This window comes from Penicillium diatomitis (assembly GCF_028827545.1).
Source record: "Penicillium diatomitis strain IBT 30728 chromosome Unknown utg000001l_segment0_segment0, whole genome shotgun sequence".
NCBI lineage: Eukaryota > Fungi > Ascomycota > Eurotiomycetes > Eurotiales > Aspergillaceae > Penicillium > Penicillium diatomitis.
Genome location: NW_026623173.1, coordinates 2,136,633 through 2,153,922, shown reverse-complemented (window position 1 = coordinate 2,153,922; position 17,290 = coordinate 2,136,633). Strand labels below are relative to the sequence as shown.

General features: G+C 49.7%; 10 protein-coding genes across 10 annotated transcripts; 8 read left to right on the top strand and 2 right to left on the bottom strand.

Annotated features, from left to right (window-relative positions):
• Positions 1-1,362: 1,362 nt before the first annotated feature.
• On the top strand, positions 1,363-2,502 carry N7539_000633 (LysM peptidoglycan-binding domain-containing protein; the record flags this gene model as incomplete). Its single annotated transcript, XM_056930237.1, has 2 exons — positions 1,363-1,861; positions 1,958-2,502. The coding sequence occupies 2 exons, from the start codon at positions 1,363-1,365 to the stop codon at positions 2,500-2,502; spliced, it is 1,044 nt and encodes a 347-aa protein (XP_056794530.1).
• A 1,893-nt stretch (positions 2,503-4,395) lies between these two features.
• On the top strand, positions 4,396-5,151 carry N7539_000632 (succinate:quinone oxidoreductase subunit C; the record flags this gene model as incomplete). The annotated part of the gene is made up of 3 exons (XM_056930236.1): positions 4,396-4,438; positions 4,529-4,619; positions 4,686-5,151. 3 exons carry the CDS (start codon positions 4,396-4,398, stop codon positions 5,149-5,151), a joined length of 600 nt encoding a protein of 199 aa, XP_056794529.1.
• Positions 5,152-6,237: 1,086 nt separating this feature from the next.
• On the top strand, positions 6,238-6,600 carry N7539_000631 (uncharacterized protein; the record flags this gene model as incomplete). The annotated part of the gene is made up of 2 exons (XM_056930235.1): positions 6,238-6,325; positions 6,494-6,600. The coding sequence occupies 2 exons, from the start codon at positions 6,238-6,240 to the stop codon at positions 6,598-6,600; spliced, it is 195 nt and encodes a 64-aa protein (XP_056794528.1).
• A 644-nt stretch (positions 6,601-7,244) lies between these two features.
• On the bottom strand, positions 7,245-8,110 carry N7539_000630 (sugar O-acetyltransferase; the record flags this gene model as incomplete). Its single annotated transcript, XM_056930234.1, has 3 exons — positions 7,245-7,605; positions 7,677-7,913; positions 8,010-8,110. The coding sequence occupies 3 exons, from the start codon at positions 8,108-8,110 to the stop codon at positions 7,245-7,247; spliced, it is 699 nt and encodes a 232-aa protein (XP_056794527.1).
• Positions 8,111-9,116: 1,006 nt separating this feature from the next.
• On the top strand, positions 9,117-9,770 carry N7539_000629 (uncharacterized protein; the record flags this gene model as incomplete). The annotated part of the gene is made up of 1 exon (XM_056930233.1): positions 9,117-9,770. One exon carries the CDS (start codon positions 9,117-9,119, stop codon positions 9,768-9,770), a length of 654 nt encoding a protein of 217 aa, XP_056794526.1.
• Positions 9,771-10,592: 822 nt separating this feature from the next.
• N7539_000628 (uncharacterized protein) lies at positions 10,593-11,086 on the top strand (the record flags this gene model as incomplete). Its single annotated transcript, XM_056930232.1, has 2 exons — positions 10,593-10,775; positions 10,844-11,086. 2 exons carry the CDS (start codon positions 10,593-10,595, stop codon positions 11,084-11,086), a joined length of 426 nt encoding a protein of 141 aa, XP_056794525.1.
• A 2-nt stretch (positions 11,087-11,088) lies between these two features.
• N7539_000627 (uncharacterized protein) lies at positions 11,089-11,547 on the top strand (the record flags this gene model as incomplete). Its single annotated transcript, XM_056930231.1, is given in 2 exon segments — positions 11,089-11,420; positions 11,439-11,547. 2 exon segments carry the CDS (start codon positions 11,089-11,091, stop codon positions 11,545-11,547), a joined length of 441 nt encoding a protein of 146 aa, XP_056794524.1.
• Positions 11,548-12,183: 636 nt separating this feature from the next.
• Positions 12,184-13,511, top strand: N7539_000626 (putative mitochondrial carrier protein; the record flags this gene model as incomplete). The annotated part of the gene is made up of 2 exons (XM_056930230.1): positions 12,184-12,369; positions 12,447-13,511. 2 exons carry the CDS (start codon positions 12,184-12,186, stop codon positions 13,509-13,511), a joined length of 1,251 nt encoding a protein of 416 aa, XP_056794523.1.
• A 725-nt stretch (positions 13,512-14,236) lies between these two features.
• N7539_000625 (uncharacterized protein) lies at positions 14,237-15,468 on the top strand (the record flags this gene model as incomplete). Its single annotated transcript, XM_056930229.1, has 3 exons — positions 14,237-14,316; positions 14,417-14,644; positions 14,721-15,468. 3 exons carry the CDS (start codon positions 14,237-14,239, stop codon positions 15,466-15,468), a joined length of 1,056 nt encoding a protein of 351 aa, XP_056794522.1.
• Positions 15,469-16,066: 598 nt separating this feature from the next.
• N7539_000624 (thiamine diphosphokinase) lies at positions 16,067-17,273 on the bottom strand (the record flags this gene model as incomplete). The annotated part of the gene is made up of 3 exons (XM_056930228.1): positions 16,067-16,924; positions 16,969-17,048; positions 17,159-17,273. The coding sequence occupies 3 exons, from the start codon at positions 17,271-17,273 to the stop codon at positions 16,067-16,069; spliced, it is 1,053 nt and encodes a 350-aa protein (XP_056794521.1).
• Positions 17,274-17,290: the final 17 nt, after the last annotated feature.

Genomic DNA, 17,290 nt, shown 5'->3' with positions numbered 1-17,290 from the left:
TATCACTTCATCATTACATGTGTTTGATTATACCTTTCTAACATATCGATCTTGTTTGGCGAAATTTGTGCGCCCTGCGTTTATTACTTGTGTCATGTCCCTGGTATTTGTTTTCTCCTCTAGGTAATTTTGCGCGATGTATACCACACGTAGGCAAATGGTCTCCCAAGGCTATAGTATTCAAGTGCCCACGGCTAGGCCTCGAAGGATTTAGTTACCCCCATTTTCACGTTTGTGCACGGCAGTAATTGCAGATGATCACTTGACAGCACTGACACCGTCCTCCGTTCGTCGGTATGCAAAGTTCAGTCTTTCCGAATGAAAGCGTGGGCCTCCCGGGAGAGGCGGCAAGCCCCCCTTCGGAAGAGGCGGCAAGCCGGCTGATATTCTGAGATTCCGAAACTCAGGATCCATGCAGCCTGCTATTCACGACTCAGGTACGAGTCGCCTCAGGCACAGGGATTCAGGGAGTTGCTTTTTTTTTTACCCCCGCTAGCGTTCTGACTAATAGTTAGAAGTACTGAATAACTAGCGAAAGGCTGCAGCACGATATAAGCGACGTTACATCGTGCGATCAAGAATTTCTCTTTCTCTTGACTCAATACAGACTCAGGAGCAGGTACGAAATTGGACTCCGCCCATCGGTCCAGTCAGAATCAAGACGCTGCAGGTAAGCTGGGGCTCCAGGTGGCGCGCTCACACTAGACTTAAGTACGTATTTTAGTTTGAAGAATGAGGCAATTGGATTACTGGACTACTGCTTGTAGTGATTAATCCGACGCTTGTATTACTCTAGTATCATCTCTTTTTCTCGGTGGCGTTCGCCAAGGTGATAACCCCACAAGATCACACCTTCCCACCTGTTAGAGTCTCTGAATCTCTCCACCTGCGGCCCCCATTCTGCATACCAAGAACTGCAAGAGGTCTTCGCAAAGCTTAGCTCAACAAGACTTAACCTCCTCCACAGTAGTGTGTGCGTTTTTTTAATACACTAAGCCAAGTGAGGAACCTCTATAGCACTCTAATTCCCTCAAATGTAGCAGTGCATCGCTTCCGAGGCTTCCTTCAGGTTGCGTGAGAGTCCGGTGAAGGCATGTGAAAGCCATGTGTTGGAACCGAGATGAAAGATTCGGTATACTGGATCCTGACATGCTACTAGCAGTCTAGTTGTGCTAGATGTAATGGGGATGATTACCAGGCGCTGCCCACTTGGCACTATGCCAGGAAAAGACTTTTGTTCTCTCACCGACCGTCGCAGTTGGTACGTCGCGAGTGAGTTCTATAAGTTGATTCTATCGCCCATACCTCCATATCATTCATTCGCCCGTATCCCTCATCCATTTCCAAAGATCAAGAAGCAAGATGGCGCCAACAATTTTCAAAACTGGTCTCGTCTTCCTCGCTCAGCTACAGCTGACCTGGGGAATGGTCATTCTGCCTCGTTCGTCGGTCACTTGTGACTATAAGACCGCGGCGGCTTCTGGAGACACCTGCTCTTCCTTTGCCGCCGAATGGGGCCTGACTGAGGAGACCTTTGGGTCTATCAACCCAGGTATCACCTGTCCAGATCTTGTGAGCGGTCAAGACTACTGTGTGGTTGGCACAGTCACATCTACTGGGCCTACCACCACAGCTTCTTCCACGTTGACCACTTCTACGGTCATCACTTCTACGGTCACCAGTTCTACGTCGTCGTCAACCTCGTCATCTTCGGCTCCATACCAGCCTCAACAGACTGGGACTGCTGCCACTTGCGACCAATACCACCTAGTGGGACAAGGTGACTCGTGCAGTGCCATTGAAAGCCAGTATGATATCAGCTTGACCGAATTCCTGGCCTGGAACCCCTCACTCAACTCTGGTAAGTCACAATCCTCTCATCAATTTTGCACGTCAGCAGTAAAGCGCACAAAAGGAAACCTTTGAGATAAAGCTCTCGTACTGACCCGTGCTGCAGATTGCACTAACCTCCTGGTCGGATACTACTATTGCGTCGATATCCCCGGCGCCACCAAGGTCGCTACTACTACCACGGTCCCAGCCACTACCGCTCCTGCCGACGGCATCACTACCCCCAGCCCCATTCAGACTGGTATGACCGCCACTTGCAATAAGTTCGACCTCGTCCAATCCGGCGATACCTGCGCTGTAATTGCCAATAAATACAATATCCCCCTCGCCAGCTTCTACGACTGGAATCCAGCCGTCGGCTCTTCCTGTGCTCACCTTGATGTGGGCGACTACGTCTGTGTGGACATTATTGGCTACACCGCCACGACCTCAACCACCTCCTCTGGTAACGGAATTCCTACCCCTACTCCGTTTGAGCCTGGAATGGTGAACAACTGCACGACCTTCTACTTCGTCAGTTCGGGCGACACTTGCGCGAGCATTGCTAGTAGCAAGGGCGTGACTGTCGCTCAGATTACACAGTGGAATCCTAAAGTTGGAACCGGCTGCACGGATCTTTGGTTGCATGAGTATATTTGTGTTGGGGTGTAAACCTCTGTAAGGTGATTTTTGGGCTTTGACTAGTGCGAGAGAGGGTGTGCATCTGTAGATTAGTGATGATTGATGATAGATGGATAATTGAGATGGGGAGAGGTCATATAACGAATGATGGCTGGTGTACCTTACAAAAGCATCCTTTAGCTCAAGTTCAAGATGGTTAAAAGAAACTAGCCTGAGACACCACAACAAACTTTCGAGTTTAAATCTGTCGGGAGTCGGGACAAATCCTCCCTTCAGAATAGGCATAGACAACATCATCATCATGTCTTTACTTGGTGTACGTACGTTAGTTAACAGTAGAAGATTCAATAATTCTTACAGACCCCCTAGACTTCAAATTTTTGCCTAGTCAACAGGCTTTAGCCGTCCTGGAATCCGGCCCTAATAATTGGTGAATCTTGAAGGTCGGAGGGGTCCTCACTCCTACGATTATCATTACATGGAGGCCTGAAGTGATTCGGCAACGAATCGCACGTGACTCTTTCGGAGCCACGCCGTGACACCGACTTACTCGGCCCGCCGGGGTTGAAAATAATAGTACCGCTAAACGCTGGATTACTCTCCGCGACCGTAGCGGGACGGGTAGTTATCGCTATGGTGACCCGCGCAGCATCATCCAAATCGAGCCGGTCAAGTGGGACCTCAAGCTTCGTGTAACTATATGAAACTGTCGTAGTGTGTATGGCCTTTGGCGGCTGATTATGGTCTTGGAGGAAAGGAAACGCGGCTCGCGGATAACTCAAATTAGGAAGGTAGAAGAGGAGGGCACGGAAAGAGTCTAGAGCAGGGAAGAAAACAGCCTCCTTTCTTTAGAGCCCTCTCACAACTTAGCGAGTGCTATACTAGACGAAAGTAGAGAAGGAGAGGCACAACATCTATCACAAGTCATCCTTGGTGTCTTGTACCTATTATTTTAACAGGCACCCTATGTCGACCCCCTCAAAAGACATCGACGTTAGTTTGCGTAAAGAGTCAATATCGAAGGCCTAAAGCGCGAGCGTGATCAATCTCGCCCAGTTCTTCGCTGCTCATGCATTGGGGGAGGGGCCAGTGCGCCGAAAGCAAAAGATGGGTGATACTCCTTCGATCTTACGATGGATATTTACCCTTCGGGAGGCAGCCAGATACCTATGTGATTGAGCGAGTCCAAGGGATTATTTCTGTTTTATCATTGAGTTCAAATACATACGACCATAGGGTGTGGAGAACAGGGCTTCCCGTCCGCTCAGCCGTACTTAAGCCACACGCCGGTCAGTTAGTAGTATGGTGGGTGACCACATGCGAATCCTGACTGTTGTATGTTTTTGTCCTATCTTGGTCCCTTATGTTTCAACTCAAGGAAGACTGTAGTGATTGAATAATGGGCAATTTGACTCAGTTTCGTGGAATTCTACCATATATCCAGTCATGAGTATACGGCAGGTAAAAAAAGAGGGAACGGACCGGAGTAAAGCGAAATCTCCTATACTCTTCGGCTCAAATAAAGCCTGGCTGGTTGGTCATTGACTGAACCAATCCGGGGCCCGGCGAACTGAATCTTCCAGCCAACTTAGCCAAGCGATGGCTGTTCCCCGACTCTCTGTCCTGCTAAGGCTGTTGAGTGGATATGGGTTCACCGGGTCAGTACATGACTACATTCATACATTGTTTACATTTTACAAAACAAAAACCAGCAATACGCCAAGTGGCAAGGTCTCAAGTCAAATCGTAAGCAGAAGTCACACGACCGGACAGTTGCTATGTTAGCAGGGGGTCAAACAGCACTAGGCCAAGCCAGCTTCTCCAACGGTCGACCTCTTTCCCGTCCAGCCCTCTCACTCCTCCTCTGCTATTTGTGTGTACCGAGTTGTGTGACTCGGGAAGCATTCAACCACCCTATCCACCATGTCAGGCTCGATTCAGAAAAACGTGATGTTGGCTTCCAAGGGTAAGTACAGAAGCCCGCAGCTTGGGTCACTCGCTTTTCTCCCCCTCACCTTGACGGTATTGGATGTGCACTGATAATCTGATCCCCCAGTCTCGTCCATGCTCGGCCTGCGCCGCGCCGCAGCGGCCTCCCCGCCCTTGACCAGGCCGATCGTAGGTATGGTCTGGCAACAACAAGCTCGGTATGACATATCAATGAACAAAGTCATAGCCACACCTTATACTAAATTTGAAGACTCGCCCTACAGAACGCAGATGACGAAGCCCGGTACGATACAACTCAAAGTCAACAAGCCCGCAGATGGCCTGAGGGAGCTTGAGCGTCAACGGCTCCAGCGCCCTGTCGCACCCCATTTGGCCATCTATAAATGGCAGGTGCACTCAGTGAGCTCCGCCATGGAGCGCAACACCGGTCTTCTTCTCTCGGGGGGCCTGTACCTCTTCGCGGCATCTTACATGGTCGCTCCCTGGCTTGGTTCGGATCTTTCGTCGGCTACACTCGCTGCGAGCTTTGGGGCCCTGCCTGTAGCTGCCAAGCTCGGCATGAAGTTCTTCTTCGCCTGGCCTTTTACTTTCCATGCGTTCAATGGCATTCGATATGTCGTCTCGTCTGCTGGTTACACCTTGACCAGTAAGCAACAGATTGTTAAGATCGCATGGGGAGTTGTCGCCTCGTCGGCGTTGGCTGCTATCGGCTTGGTGGCTTGGGTTTGAGGGCGATCATTCGGCGGTCGTGACCGACCGTTTACCTTGTGTAGCCAGAGAGCAAAGGCATTCATTAGATTTAAATTCATTGAAGTGAACTTGTACATTGTTGTACATTGGTCGACAAGTATCTTAGCGGAGCCGCCATCGGCACCCGTCCCTTCCTAGTCACGCTTTCGCGGTACAGCGAGTCTACTAGTCTAGTATACACGTCGTTATCTATACACAATCTATGTGCAGGTGATTTCCTTACAGTATGTTGTCCGCTGGGCATTTTCATGTGGCTTCAAGTTGCGTCATCTCCTGCCTCTACTGGTACATAAGCTTCGAGAAACCCATATGGCACAATGGATCAAAATCCAGTAGTCAAATAGTGTCACAACAAAGATCTAGTTCGAAAGGCCCCGTTACATTAGGGAGGTCGGGTAGGTATGAATTGATTGGCGAATATCGCTGAATCTCACAGAACGTGCATATGTATGAATCCCATCCTATGATACAGCCTTGACCGTCTCAAATTTCATGGGATGACCACAATTCTCAAGTGATGGTGCAGGGCTGTCGACTCGTCGATGAATATCTTGGCTTTGGCCCCCAATTTGACACGCAGCCAGCTGTGTATACACAAGGAAATTACTGAATGACTGTACCTCAGAACGAAATTACAGCAGATCATTCGTGTATAAGATTGGGTTGACCCACTCTCGCACAGTTCAAGATCCACAATCTACTGGCGCCAACTCCACTAGCCGTGGCGCCTTCCGCTTCAGCCCGATCGACATGGGGATATCCGAGGCTATCGTTTTGAACATTGCTTTCCCTCGTTATTCAAGGGCAGGTCTGATGGAGCTTGCCAACAGAAATCGCATTCTCAACCTATGCAGAGCGTCACAACATGAGATTGCAATTGATGGATGGAATACGGGAAGCTTGATCTCGAGCACTCAGAAATACACTCTTGTGCCGCACAGATTTGTTCATTCGTGGTCCTGCCTACACAATTTGACTATTGAAGAGAACTAGTTCTCGGCGTCCCGTATGATGGATCACTCTTAGCTCAAGGGGATCAGTAATTTCGTCTTGACGGCTTTCAGCATGTCGTCAGTACATCTCACGGATCTGACCCGCCAGATTGAGTCCGTTGTGGCCGCTGCAACAGACACCCAAGCAGATGATACGAATCGTAAGTATCTCCTTCAGGTATGCGACCAGCTGCGCAAGAAGCTTGAAGTTTCGTTTGAGTCCACTCTTCGAACAATCTTCGTAGTGAGTGTACTTCAGAGGTACCATGGTGCAATTAGCATTGTTGTGACTGTAGGTGTCTCCAGGCTAATACACATGACTCATACAGAGCTACCCGGCCATAGCTATCAGACAGGAGGCATTGCCATGGGACTCTTCGATGTGGCAGCACAGCACACTGACGCATCTAATGAGAAAACGGTCACTCTTTCATAGTTGGCCGAAACGACTATAACTAGTCCTCTTCTCGCACATAAGTGATAAACGGGAATTATGTGATGTGCCGCGATCACCTTGCTTAAGTATCGACTGCACTGATGGCCTGGACATTCAAAACCGAGTATTTATTTGAATTAGCTCGAATTATTTGCTTTTTAGGTACGCTGGGCATTTTCATAGAGATTGAGCAAGAAATTAACAGGTCTACCGCGGTGGCAGCATGCTACGTCTCGAGTTCGCCTCTTTCTGCTGCCATCATTCATGTGTAAGGCTCGCGGGCGGGTTTTATATCTTTCTTCTCTCTAGCTTCTACTCTCAACAATCTCAGTGGACGATTTCTCTAGGACCACCATTCGACTGACTTTAGTTTACAGTACGCATTTCTCCATGGTCCTCACCCAACTACCAGCCTATTTCCTCGACAAAAGCTGGCAGAACCCCAACAATGTCCTCAATGGCCCGGTTTACCATTGCCCATATGGCAGTCACATGCACAGCTTCAGTCCTCACGTAGATTGAACAAAAAGTCTAGGTGACTCATAAGATTCTCATGGTGTCATGACAGGACCATAGCTAATAGTGTCGTGACTGAATTGACATTACCAAACGACCATCCTCTCATCGAGATGCCACTGCATGGTCTAGAACTCACGCACAAGATCACGATAAGGATTTTTCGGATCCTGTTCCTCGTCCTCCGCTGACTGAATCGTCTTCTTCACGCGACACGGTGTTCCGACTGCAACGGAAAACGGAGGAATGTCCTTGGTGACGACCGATCCTGCACCAATGGTTGAACCCTGACCGATACGTACACCAGGCAGGACTACTACGTTGGCACCAATCCAGCAATCATCCTCAATGAAGATAGGATGTCCGAATTCAACAAATTTGCGACGTGAGAGGATACTTGTGTCGTGTCCAGCGGTCAGAAGGCTCACTCCGGTACCAATCTGAACTCGGTCACCAATGACGACCAGGCTGGTATCCAACACGGTCAAACTGAGAGAAGAACACGTTAGCCGGCGCCTAATTCTCGATTGGGGGAGTGCGCTCATAGTAGAGCGACGAACTTCCAATTGACAAAACAGTCTTTTCCGATAACGACGTTACAGCCGTAGTCTGGTCTAAAGGGAGGTTCCACGAATGTGCCGTCCCCAACTTTCCCGCAGACCTTGCGGAGTAGTTCCAGTCGTTTGTCGGACACTTGATCCCAGGAAATTGACTTGGTGTCGAGTTTATTGTAGTCGTCGGCAAGGCCGCGGCAAATATGACGTGCCTCGGCCAGTTTGGGAGAGAGTGGGTTGTACCTAAATAGAGTCAGAGATTATCCCAGGGATCCAGTGGCAATCTGGTAACCCGTCCCAGTGAGATATATGGGAAACCTTGCTGAAGAAGTCACGAACATCATTCCTGAAATCATACGCTCATAGTCGTCGCACTGCGGAACGCCCCGCAAATCGCGGGACAGTTGGATGATTTCGGGGCGCTTTGCGTGGGCAGCCATTGCAGTGTAATTGGATGGTTATGAAAATGTCTCTGGTAGTCTGAAATAATGTCGTTCGAGCATTTACCAAAGTTCACAACAAATGAAGAAGTATTTATACGATTTGCTCGCGGGCGACGTATCCTTTACGAAAGCAAGACATGCCCAGTCGGACAAGCGGCGCAGTCATTCCAGTTTCCAGTTGAGGGCCCGGCCAGCCACAATCCCGTCTTGGCTACCCGATCAAGACGCTGGACGGGCTCCGAAGATCTGCCGAGCGGCCAGGCTTTGATTTGAAGGTCTGAAGTGCCACAAGCTGCGTGAGTCGATTCGTAGTGAAAAGATTGACATCATGCTTTACTCAGGTTAAAATTCCCGTCTGGGGGATGCATGAATCCGAGTTCTGCCCCAATTTACCTATCGTTGGTGGCAGGACCTAAATGGCAGTAGTTAATCACCTACCTAAAGTTTACCGCGTTGGAACATCATCAAAGCACTACCCCGAAGGTGCCGCACGTGACACAGGTGGCTAGTGCCAGAATATGCTCCCTTAGTAGAATAGTCAATAGCCGGGGAAATTTGCCGTTGTCCAGATCTATATGACCAGAACGGAAGTATTCTTGCGTGAACGAGGTGTTCTCCCTATTCTCTCTGGAAACAATCCTATTATTTTTTGGAAGTTCTTTCTACCATGTCTTCTTATAGAGCTAGTGCGGGGAAGTATTGTATGCCTCACACCTCAATTGCCTTCGTGGGGCCACCTTGTGCAGGTGCTACGGTGAGCTCCACGTGACCACTTTGCTAGCATCCATGACGAATACCTATAGGTAGTCCCTTTGTTGGGATAGCCTTATAGCACCGTGCGAACAAACCACATTCGCAGTTTTCTGCCGAAATGTCCAAGCACACCGAAAAATGTTTCTCAGATATCTCTGTCAGGACTCCACCCTGAAGTATCAACGAATCTTCTTTTCATTTACTTACTTGGGCGCCTCTCTTGAATGCAGGCCAAGGCCACTCAATGACCATGTTGTCCTACACTCCAAGACTCTTCAGTACGACTCGCAAGAAACTTCCAGACTGGGGATATCACATCTATCGCACTACCTACACTACAGAGTCAGACACTCTTTTCCCGCAAGCTATCGAATACATCGAGGCTGCCATCAAGCAGGACTTTGAAAATGATGGCGGCTGGCCCTCGATCTATCTACAAGGTCCAGATGTGAAACGAAAAGCAAGTGCCAAGTACCAATCTGTCATCCGTGACGACCGCGAACAGTTCAACAACGCGTCCATCCCAGAGATTCGCGCTCACTTTGAGGCCCTGGTGAAAAGCGACGGACCCGAGGTGAACACGAGCAGTCCTGGGAAGTCCGTATGTATCATGATTGATGAGGAGTCACTGCAGACGCTCAAACACAAGACAGTCGACTGTATTAAAACTGACATGCGAGACGATCGTGAGACGGAGACTGACTCATACGTGAAAGTCATCGAATGGCGAATGATATCCGCTTACGATGAGAGTGATGCTGAAGACAAGGTTGAGGGCTTTCAGGGCTGGATGAAATGCTGGACCCGTGCGCTCTGGAATGTGTGGATTCAGCTTTGGAATGAGGACAGCTTGTCTGAGATGTATGAGGATATTGATGAGTCCGAGGGCATCTACCTCGTATGAGATCACCACAGAGGTATTCGTTCAGGCGGCTTGGATACTACTAGACCTCCTGGTCTAAAAAACAATAGTCCCGTTACACCCAGCCATTTCCACTTTCGAGACTGCTCAGAGCATGCATGATAAAGCGGTTTCCAGGAGCCAAACACATTTCACATTGATTATGATATTGGAAGTTGTCCATGGCATCATTAACTATCAAGTTAGAGCCTCGCTCCACGCTTCAGCGAGAACAAGAATCTACCTTCCTCCGAAACTTCTTCACAACGGGATTGGGTGCGACGATGACATTCGACAATTCAATGGTTTCGGGGTATAGAACTCGTCACACTCCGTTTATGCTGAAAGGAGAGAAAATCAAGTCCTTATCCGTGTCCTATGTGTCCTATTAAGATGAACGTACTTTTGCTAACAAGACATAAAGCCCTTCAGCCGAGCAAACTACTAAGCACACGTGGGTACCTAAAGCGGGCACTTCCATCTCGCCAACACATGCACTTGAGTTGCCCTAGTATTTTTGAATCAGGCAATTTCAATCACTTCGACATTGCGCACGAGTCCCAAACGTCCTTCAAATATCCTCCCGCACGTCCATGCACCGAATGAGCTTCTGCAGTTGACGATTTCCAGTCACGACTCCACGTCTGTATCACCTTTTCACTCGAAGCATCGCCAACCTCATCGTGATATTCCGCCTTACTTCCTCGGCTCTTCAGCACGGCGAATATTCTTGGCAAACAATCCTCCAAGCTTCGATAGCACTACGACTTCGAAGTGCTACCGACATTGTAACTTCGAGATCATTGCATACAAGTGATGCCCATCATGAAGTTAGCCAAGCTCCTAACGGAATATCTCCTGATCATCTGGGACCGCATGGACCCATCAGACAAGGTATCTCTGGGCTGTTCATTCTTGGGAACGATGAGCATTTTCACTCGCAGCGGTGTCCTCAAGCTCCTTGAGAACCTTGGTAAAGACAAGGCAGCAAGTACGATTGCGAACGATGTCTCTTCTTGAGAAGAACCGTCGACAGTCCTCTACATGATTAACTATGCTACTACTTTCGAGACTAGCATTCCTCGAAAAGCGTGCCTCATCCTGCATGGGGCAGTCTCTGCTACGCGATCTGCCCAAGTGAAGGTGTTTTCCCATCCATGACTGTTTGGCAGAATCTGGCAGTCCACTACCACCTGGATTTTGCCATCTGTATCTTTCAGCCCCTAGGTCTCCATCTACGTGCCCAGAGTATGATTGTAGGCCATGTGAGTTTTTTGAACCCGCTAGTGAAGAGACATCCTGGTGCAGCTCGGCAATGAAGATGTATGTCACACCCAGTCCGTATATGATCTATTCCTCTTCAATCTCCAAGGAGACCCTGCAGAGAGAATCCATACCCGCCTGGCACAACACTTTGAGCCGCCTACATCACCGGGCTAGAAGGTCGTCGCAGTGTGCAAGCAGTGCAAAGCGCTTCATAATGTTGAAGACGCGTAAGCTCGAAGGCGAAGACTTGGTCTTGATCGTCACCGAACACTCCGATTGGGGGCAAGGCCAAGTTTCGGAGAAAAATTCGATAGTCAGCGACAGCGTGTGGGATATGGAAGAGCCCTCCACGCCAGGTGAGTGGGATGAGGCTGAGATTCACGACCAGTAACTTCGATTTCAAAGCTGTCCAGACAATGGACGAACTGGGGAGATATCGTCGGAAGAAGGTCTCATCTCCCAGAGCATCAAAATAATCGCGGCGAAAAAAAAATATCCCCAAGAGGTCAAGTGAGTAGATCAGAAATCAACAGCTATGGTTACAGTTTCTGAGTCTGCAGCTCTTCATAGTGGCGGCTCTAGGCTGGAGGAACATGACGATGCTTGATCTGCATTGATATATAGCGCAATTACGTCTGTCGAGACAATACATCACGAAGTACCACGTTTATGTGAGCATTGTGCATCTAGGCAAACTCCGACTTTCGTTGAGTCGTTGTCCGGTACTTCATCAGAAGGAACGTGGTTACTGCAACTGAATGTGCTAGTAGGACGGCTTGATGCCTTGATGACTTAATGCCTTACGAAGTCACCTGTGGCGCAGTTAACCCATGACCAATTTACCAATTTGTATGCGGCGGCTCAGGGCAGGACCGCCAGACCCAATAATGACGCATGTTCTGCCCGGAGCGGCCGTAGGCGGAGAGAAGAAAAACACCGCCGGACCAGAATTTTGATTCCGGGCCCGAAGATGCACGGAGATTAATCTCTCTCATCATAATAGCAGCGCATTTTCCTCCTTGTCCCTGTTCCTCACTCGTCTTCTTGACTCTCGCCGAGGGCTGCTTCCCTCTTTCTTTCACGCAATAGGTTCTTCTTCAGTTGACCGGCCCCGACCGTATTCGGGATTCCAGTGTCGGCTCATTCTGCCATGAGCCTTACCTCGCGAGTATACAGCCTGTTTTCGACGACGGCGCAATCCGATTCATCCACAACATCACGCGCGGCGACACCCACCTACAACGATGGGATAAAGGATATTGGCGTCATTCAGGGTGATCGCAAGAATGAAGGTTTCGATATGGAGGAGGAAGAGCCGCGGCCACCGTATCTGCATGTATGGTCATACCGAAGCTGCTCCGCTCAGTGCTGATCCATCGAGGTGCCAACGCTGACAACAGATTGATTGTGCAGGCAATGTTAGCAGGCGGAACAGGAGGCACCTGTGGTGACATGTTGATGCACTCTCTTGATACCGTCAAAACTCGCCAACAAGGCGATCCGAATATCCCTCCCAGATATACCTCCATGACCGCATCGTACGCCACCATCTATCGGCAAGAAGGCTTCTTTCGTGGCTTGTACGGTGGAGTGACGCCAGCTGCACTTGGTTCCTTCCCGGGAACAGTCATCTTCTTTGGCTGTTATGAGTTCACCAAACGGGCAATGATCGATGCCGGCATCAATCAGAACATCGCATACCTGTCCGGTGGTTTCTTCGCCGACCTGGCAGCATCGGTTGTCTATGTTCCGTCAGAGGTCCTCAAGACTCGACTTCAATTACAAGGTCGCTACAACAATCCGTATTTCAATTCAGGCTACAACTACCGCGGCCTGACCGACGCGTTCCGGACCATCGTGCACAGGGAGGGCTTCTCAGCGCTGTATCATGGGTACAAGGCAACGATCTATCGCGACCTTCCATTCTCTGCGCTGCAGTTTGCCTTCTATGAGCAAGAGCAAAACATGGCCAAGCAATGGGTTGGCCAGAGAGAGATTGGACTGGGCTTGGAAATACTGACGGCTGCTACCGCGGGTGGAATGGCGGGTGTGATCACCTGTCCATTGGACGTGGTGAAAACACGCATTCAAACTCAACAGAATCCACCTTCAAAATCCAGTGGAAAAGCAAACTGCAAGTTGTCTGGTGATCATGTTCCAAAAGAAAGTCCCCGGCCTCATGCGCCCACTCCAGCACAAGCCCACCAGTCATCAAAAACTCACTCGCGACCAATCTCAACTTCCTCTCCGTCTACATCAGTCTCTCCTCCTGGTGCCCCGCGACTTGATACTTCGTCGGTCTTTACAGGATTGAAGATGATCTACCGCACTGAAGGGCTTGCTGGATGGTTCCGCGGCGTGGGCCCCCGTGGTGTCTGGACAAGCATCCAAAGCGGAACCATGCTAGTGATGTACCAATATCTTCTCAAGCAACTGGAGTATTACCAGGCTTATCTGGACGCGGATCGACCCTTATAATATCAATCTCAGCCTGCATGCATTTGGAATGGATTTCATTCCATCGAGGTGGCGTTTTTTTTCTGGCTTGTTTTTTGGGGTTTCCACAATCTCTTTCGTCTCCTGATATTATTTGGTCTGCTACACGGGGTGGTTCATGGTGTGTGTGTGTGTGTGGATGTACACTGTACAGTATATTGTTGTTTCCTATTTAATGTTCCGATAGACTAGTTTCTCTAGACCAGCCGAAACGGCTTATTGTACTATACACTACATGTATGATATGTGACTGTCACCTGTTCATAGGGTTCTTCAAAACTGTCTAACATTTCAAAATTATTCACAACTCCGAGCTGGGCAGTATAGATCTGGATGATATCATCAAGAAAGGTTAATGTCCATCATAAGTGGCAGGCGGCACCGGAGTGGGAATTTTCCCCAGAGAACAAAGAGCCGACGCGCTAGTGTGTTTTGTTTTGGCGATCCGCGTGTAAACAAGCCCCAAGTCCCCAGTTTAATAATCCCCCCTCCTCTCCTTGCATTTACACTTACTCTTTTCCCCTCTTCTCCCGAAACATCCGTTACCGTGTTACATTCAAATACCAAGTAACTCTGTCGCGTTTACAATTGTCACTATTGTATCCGTCATTTGCATGGTCGAATTGGTTGGCTAGACTTACCATCTTGTGTTTCATCTGAACGTGCGCGCCCGCTTGGACCCGGATTCTTATCCTCCCGCAATCATCATGTCAAGCGGCCTACCTTATCTGAATAAGCTGCGCAAGCCGGAGCTGGTTGAGTTTGCAGAGAAGACTGACCTCCAAGAGTATGTTTCAACTCGTCGCGCGCTCTAGGATGCGACATGCGCTGCGCTAACGGAAATTTGCATCGTTTCGCGCTGACCTTCTTTGCTCCCCGCATCGCAGTTTCTCTGACCTCAACAAATCTGAACTTGCTGTCACACTGGACAAGCACTTGAGCAGCAACCGCACCATTTTTGCGGGTGAGAAATCTCTGGCTGATTACTATAAGCGTCTGTCCGCGCCGCCTCGTGGAGGCTCGCCCGTGAAGCGCGAGCCTAAAGTCGAGGTCCCTGGGTCTGTGAAGAAGACGCCGGGTCGTAAGCCCGCCGCGCAAAGACAGGAAGAGGCGAGGTAAGGGAGATCCTAGTGCCATCGCATCATGATCGCGTATCCATGTACAGAATATCCCGTTAATCTCTCGCGACAGCTCTTCTGAGGAACCGCCGTCTCGTACAGTCACCAAGTCGCCCAAGTCGCCCGTCTCCCCGACCGAGGTGGTGCGCCGGTCCGCACACCGAGCGCGCGCGGTCCTCGATGTTCCCCCTTCTCCTGCTGTCGTGACAGATGTCATTGATCGACAGACTACGCGCGTGCGCGAGGGAATCGAGCAAGCCTGGACCTCGTCGGGGGTCACTGAGCGCACACACTCTCTGCGCGCAAACTTGAGCAGCCTCTTTGCGATTGAGGCCCTGGTTGTGTTGGTTGAAGCTTACACCGTGGTATCTGATCAGCTGCCCAATCGATTCCTGACCACCATCGATGCCAACCGCACCTTTCACACGCCCGCTATTCCCGTCAAGGTTCCTGACTTATTCCGCCTGTTGACTCCTGGCTTCTGGGGTACCTTCACGCTGTGGCTACTCACCAATCTGATTGTCCCGCTGGTGGCGGCTTATTTCTTCAACTTGAGCTGGTACGCTGCTACTGGCGGCGGTGCGCGTCGAGGTCGCTCATCATCGTCCATCAGCACCTTTGATCCCATCACTTTCAACATTGCCAAGGCGTTGATGGTCTGGAAAGTGTATGTTCAGGGCTTTTCCTTCTGGGGCATGTACAGCAAGATTGCTTTGGAGAAAGTCAACGCCGCTGTTCCCGGCAACTACTACGGGATGTGGACTGGCGCCGCAATCGGTGTGCTTGGCGCTCTGTACGAGGCTATTCTCCGCCGGCAATGAGCATAGCCGATATTGATTAGATGCGGGTTGCTCTCTCACCGGACTCGCTGCTTCTAGTCTCTCGACACAGGTATGCGAGGGTGACGACCCCCGCTGACCGTGCGGTTCGTCGTTGATACACCTGATGTATTTCACGGGAATGTTCACACGTTAATCGTTGGCTGTGATACGTTGACCAGCAAACATGAGGCAATTCGTCTTTCAATCGCATCCTGCTTTTTTTCCGGAGGCAGGGGTTTTCGTGGAGTGATGGACGTTGTGGGCTGTTGATATGGGCTTGGTGCGCTGGGCGCGGTGTTCTTCGACCTGTATCACTTGGTATCTTCTTGGCATGTCTGATGAACAAGGGGAGGCGTATGGTTTTTTGGACTTTTGGGCAGGTGCTTCGCTGGTTTCTCGAATTGTTTGTCCTTGCCTCTTACAAGCTATTGTCGTTTTCACCTTATCGCAATGCTCCTCTTCTCTCTAACTTTATACTGATCACATTGGGAGTGAGGAAGTGATTGTCTGAACCACAAGTCGATAGTAATATGACATACATCCTCCCGCCTATTCTCACGTTTAGCAACGGTGGCCTGGAGACACACAGACACTCGTTTCAGGCTCGTTTTAGCCTTTGAGCTAGCTCCGCTGTGAACAAGACTGGTACATTCGTGGAAACCTCCACCTTGTCAGCCCGAATGTGATTGCTTGTGGATATTTGGCCGCCTATTTCGGTGTGCCAATCTTCAACGTCCCACTCGAATCCCTGTGTGGTAATTGACGCCGGTGCTGAAAGCGGGATAATGCCAATGTTCTCTTCAAAGTAGTATTCCCTTTCTGAGCTTGACGGTGGTCCATCGTTGTCGCCTGCCTCATCAGGGCTCAGGCCAGATCGTATGGTTTCTGATTCCGGAGGGCGGTTCGTGCGTGGTGTCAAGATGATATTCTTGCCCTTCTGGAGTACAAATGAGATGCTCTCTTCGGAAATCAGATACAGATTGCCCCCAGCACCAGGGCTCACATCCTGCGAGCTGGAGCTGGCCTGTAATTGGCGCTGCGTCTGCGTCATCATGTACAAGTGATGAATCTGCGAAAAGGCCTGATCGACTCGACCACCAAGACCACCTAGGATGACGATTTCGAGCTTTGGTGACGGAACTGAGCAGGACTCATTCGTGGAAATGGTTTCCTGGCCTGTTCTTGACGTGGCGACTTTTTGTTTTCGCGGTGACTGAATGATCTCTGACGCGTGGCTATTGAGGTATTTGAGACATTTGGTAAAGTCTGTTGAGTATTGATCTGGGTCCTTGACTACCGATACTTCCAGTTTCTCGTAATGTTGTCGCACTGAGGGGCGAATGGAGTCCAGGTCGCCGATGATTTTGTCCGGAAGCTGAGTGATGTGTAAGTCGGAGTGCTTGACGCCTTGTATCTTTAGAAACACAGGTTTGTCTTTGTTGCCATATTGCCGTGGCTACAAAAACATTTTAAGATTAAATTCGAGTGACGGCCTCTTACTTCAGTGGATTCTTTGCCCTGAGCCTTCATCATATCAAAGAGACGATTTGCCCCGCCATCGGCGCAAATGATGTAAGAAGCTGTACAGATTGAAGATGGTCAGTGAGCAAGTTACCTCGGCGTCAACATGGCCTTACACATATTTGATAGGCCAGTCAATCTGATTCAGAAGCGTCATCCAAGCACTTACCATGTTGACTCAAGACAGTAAATGCTCTTTCGTTGATTGGTTGGTTTAGCATCAAGAGAGCATAAGGGGACGGACTTCCCTCAGGCCGGAAGAATCGGCTTGGATCCCACTCCATTTTGTAATACTCCAGTA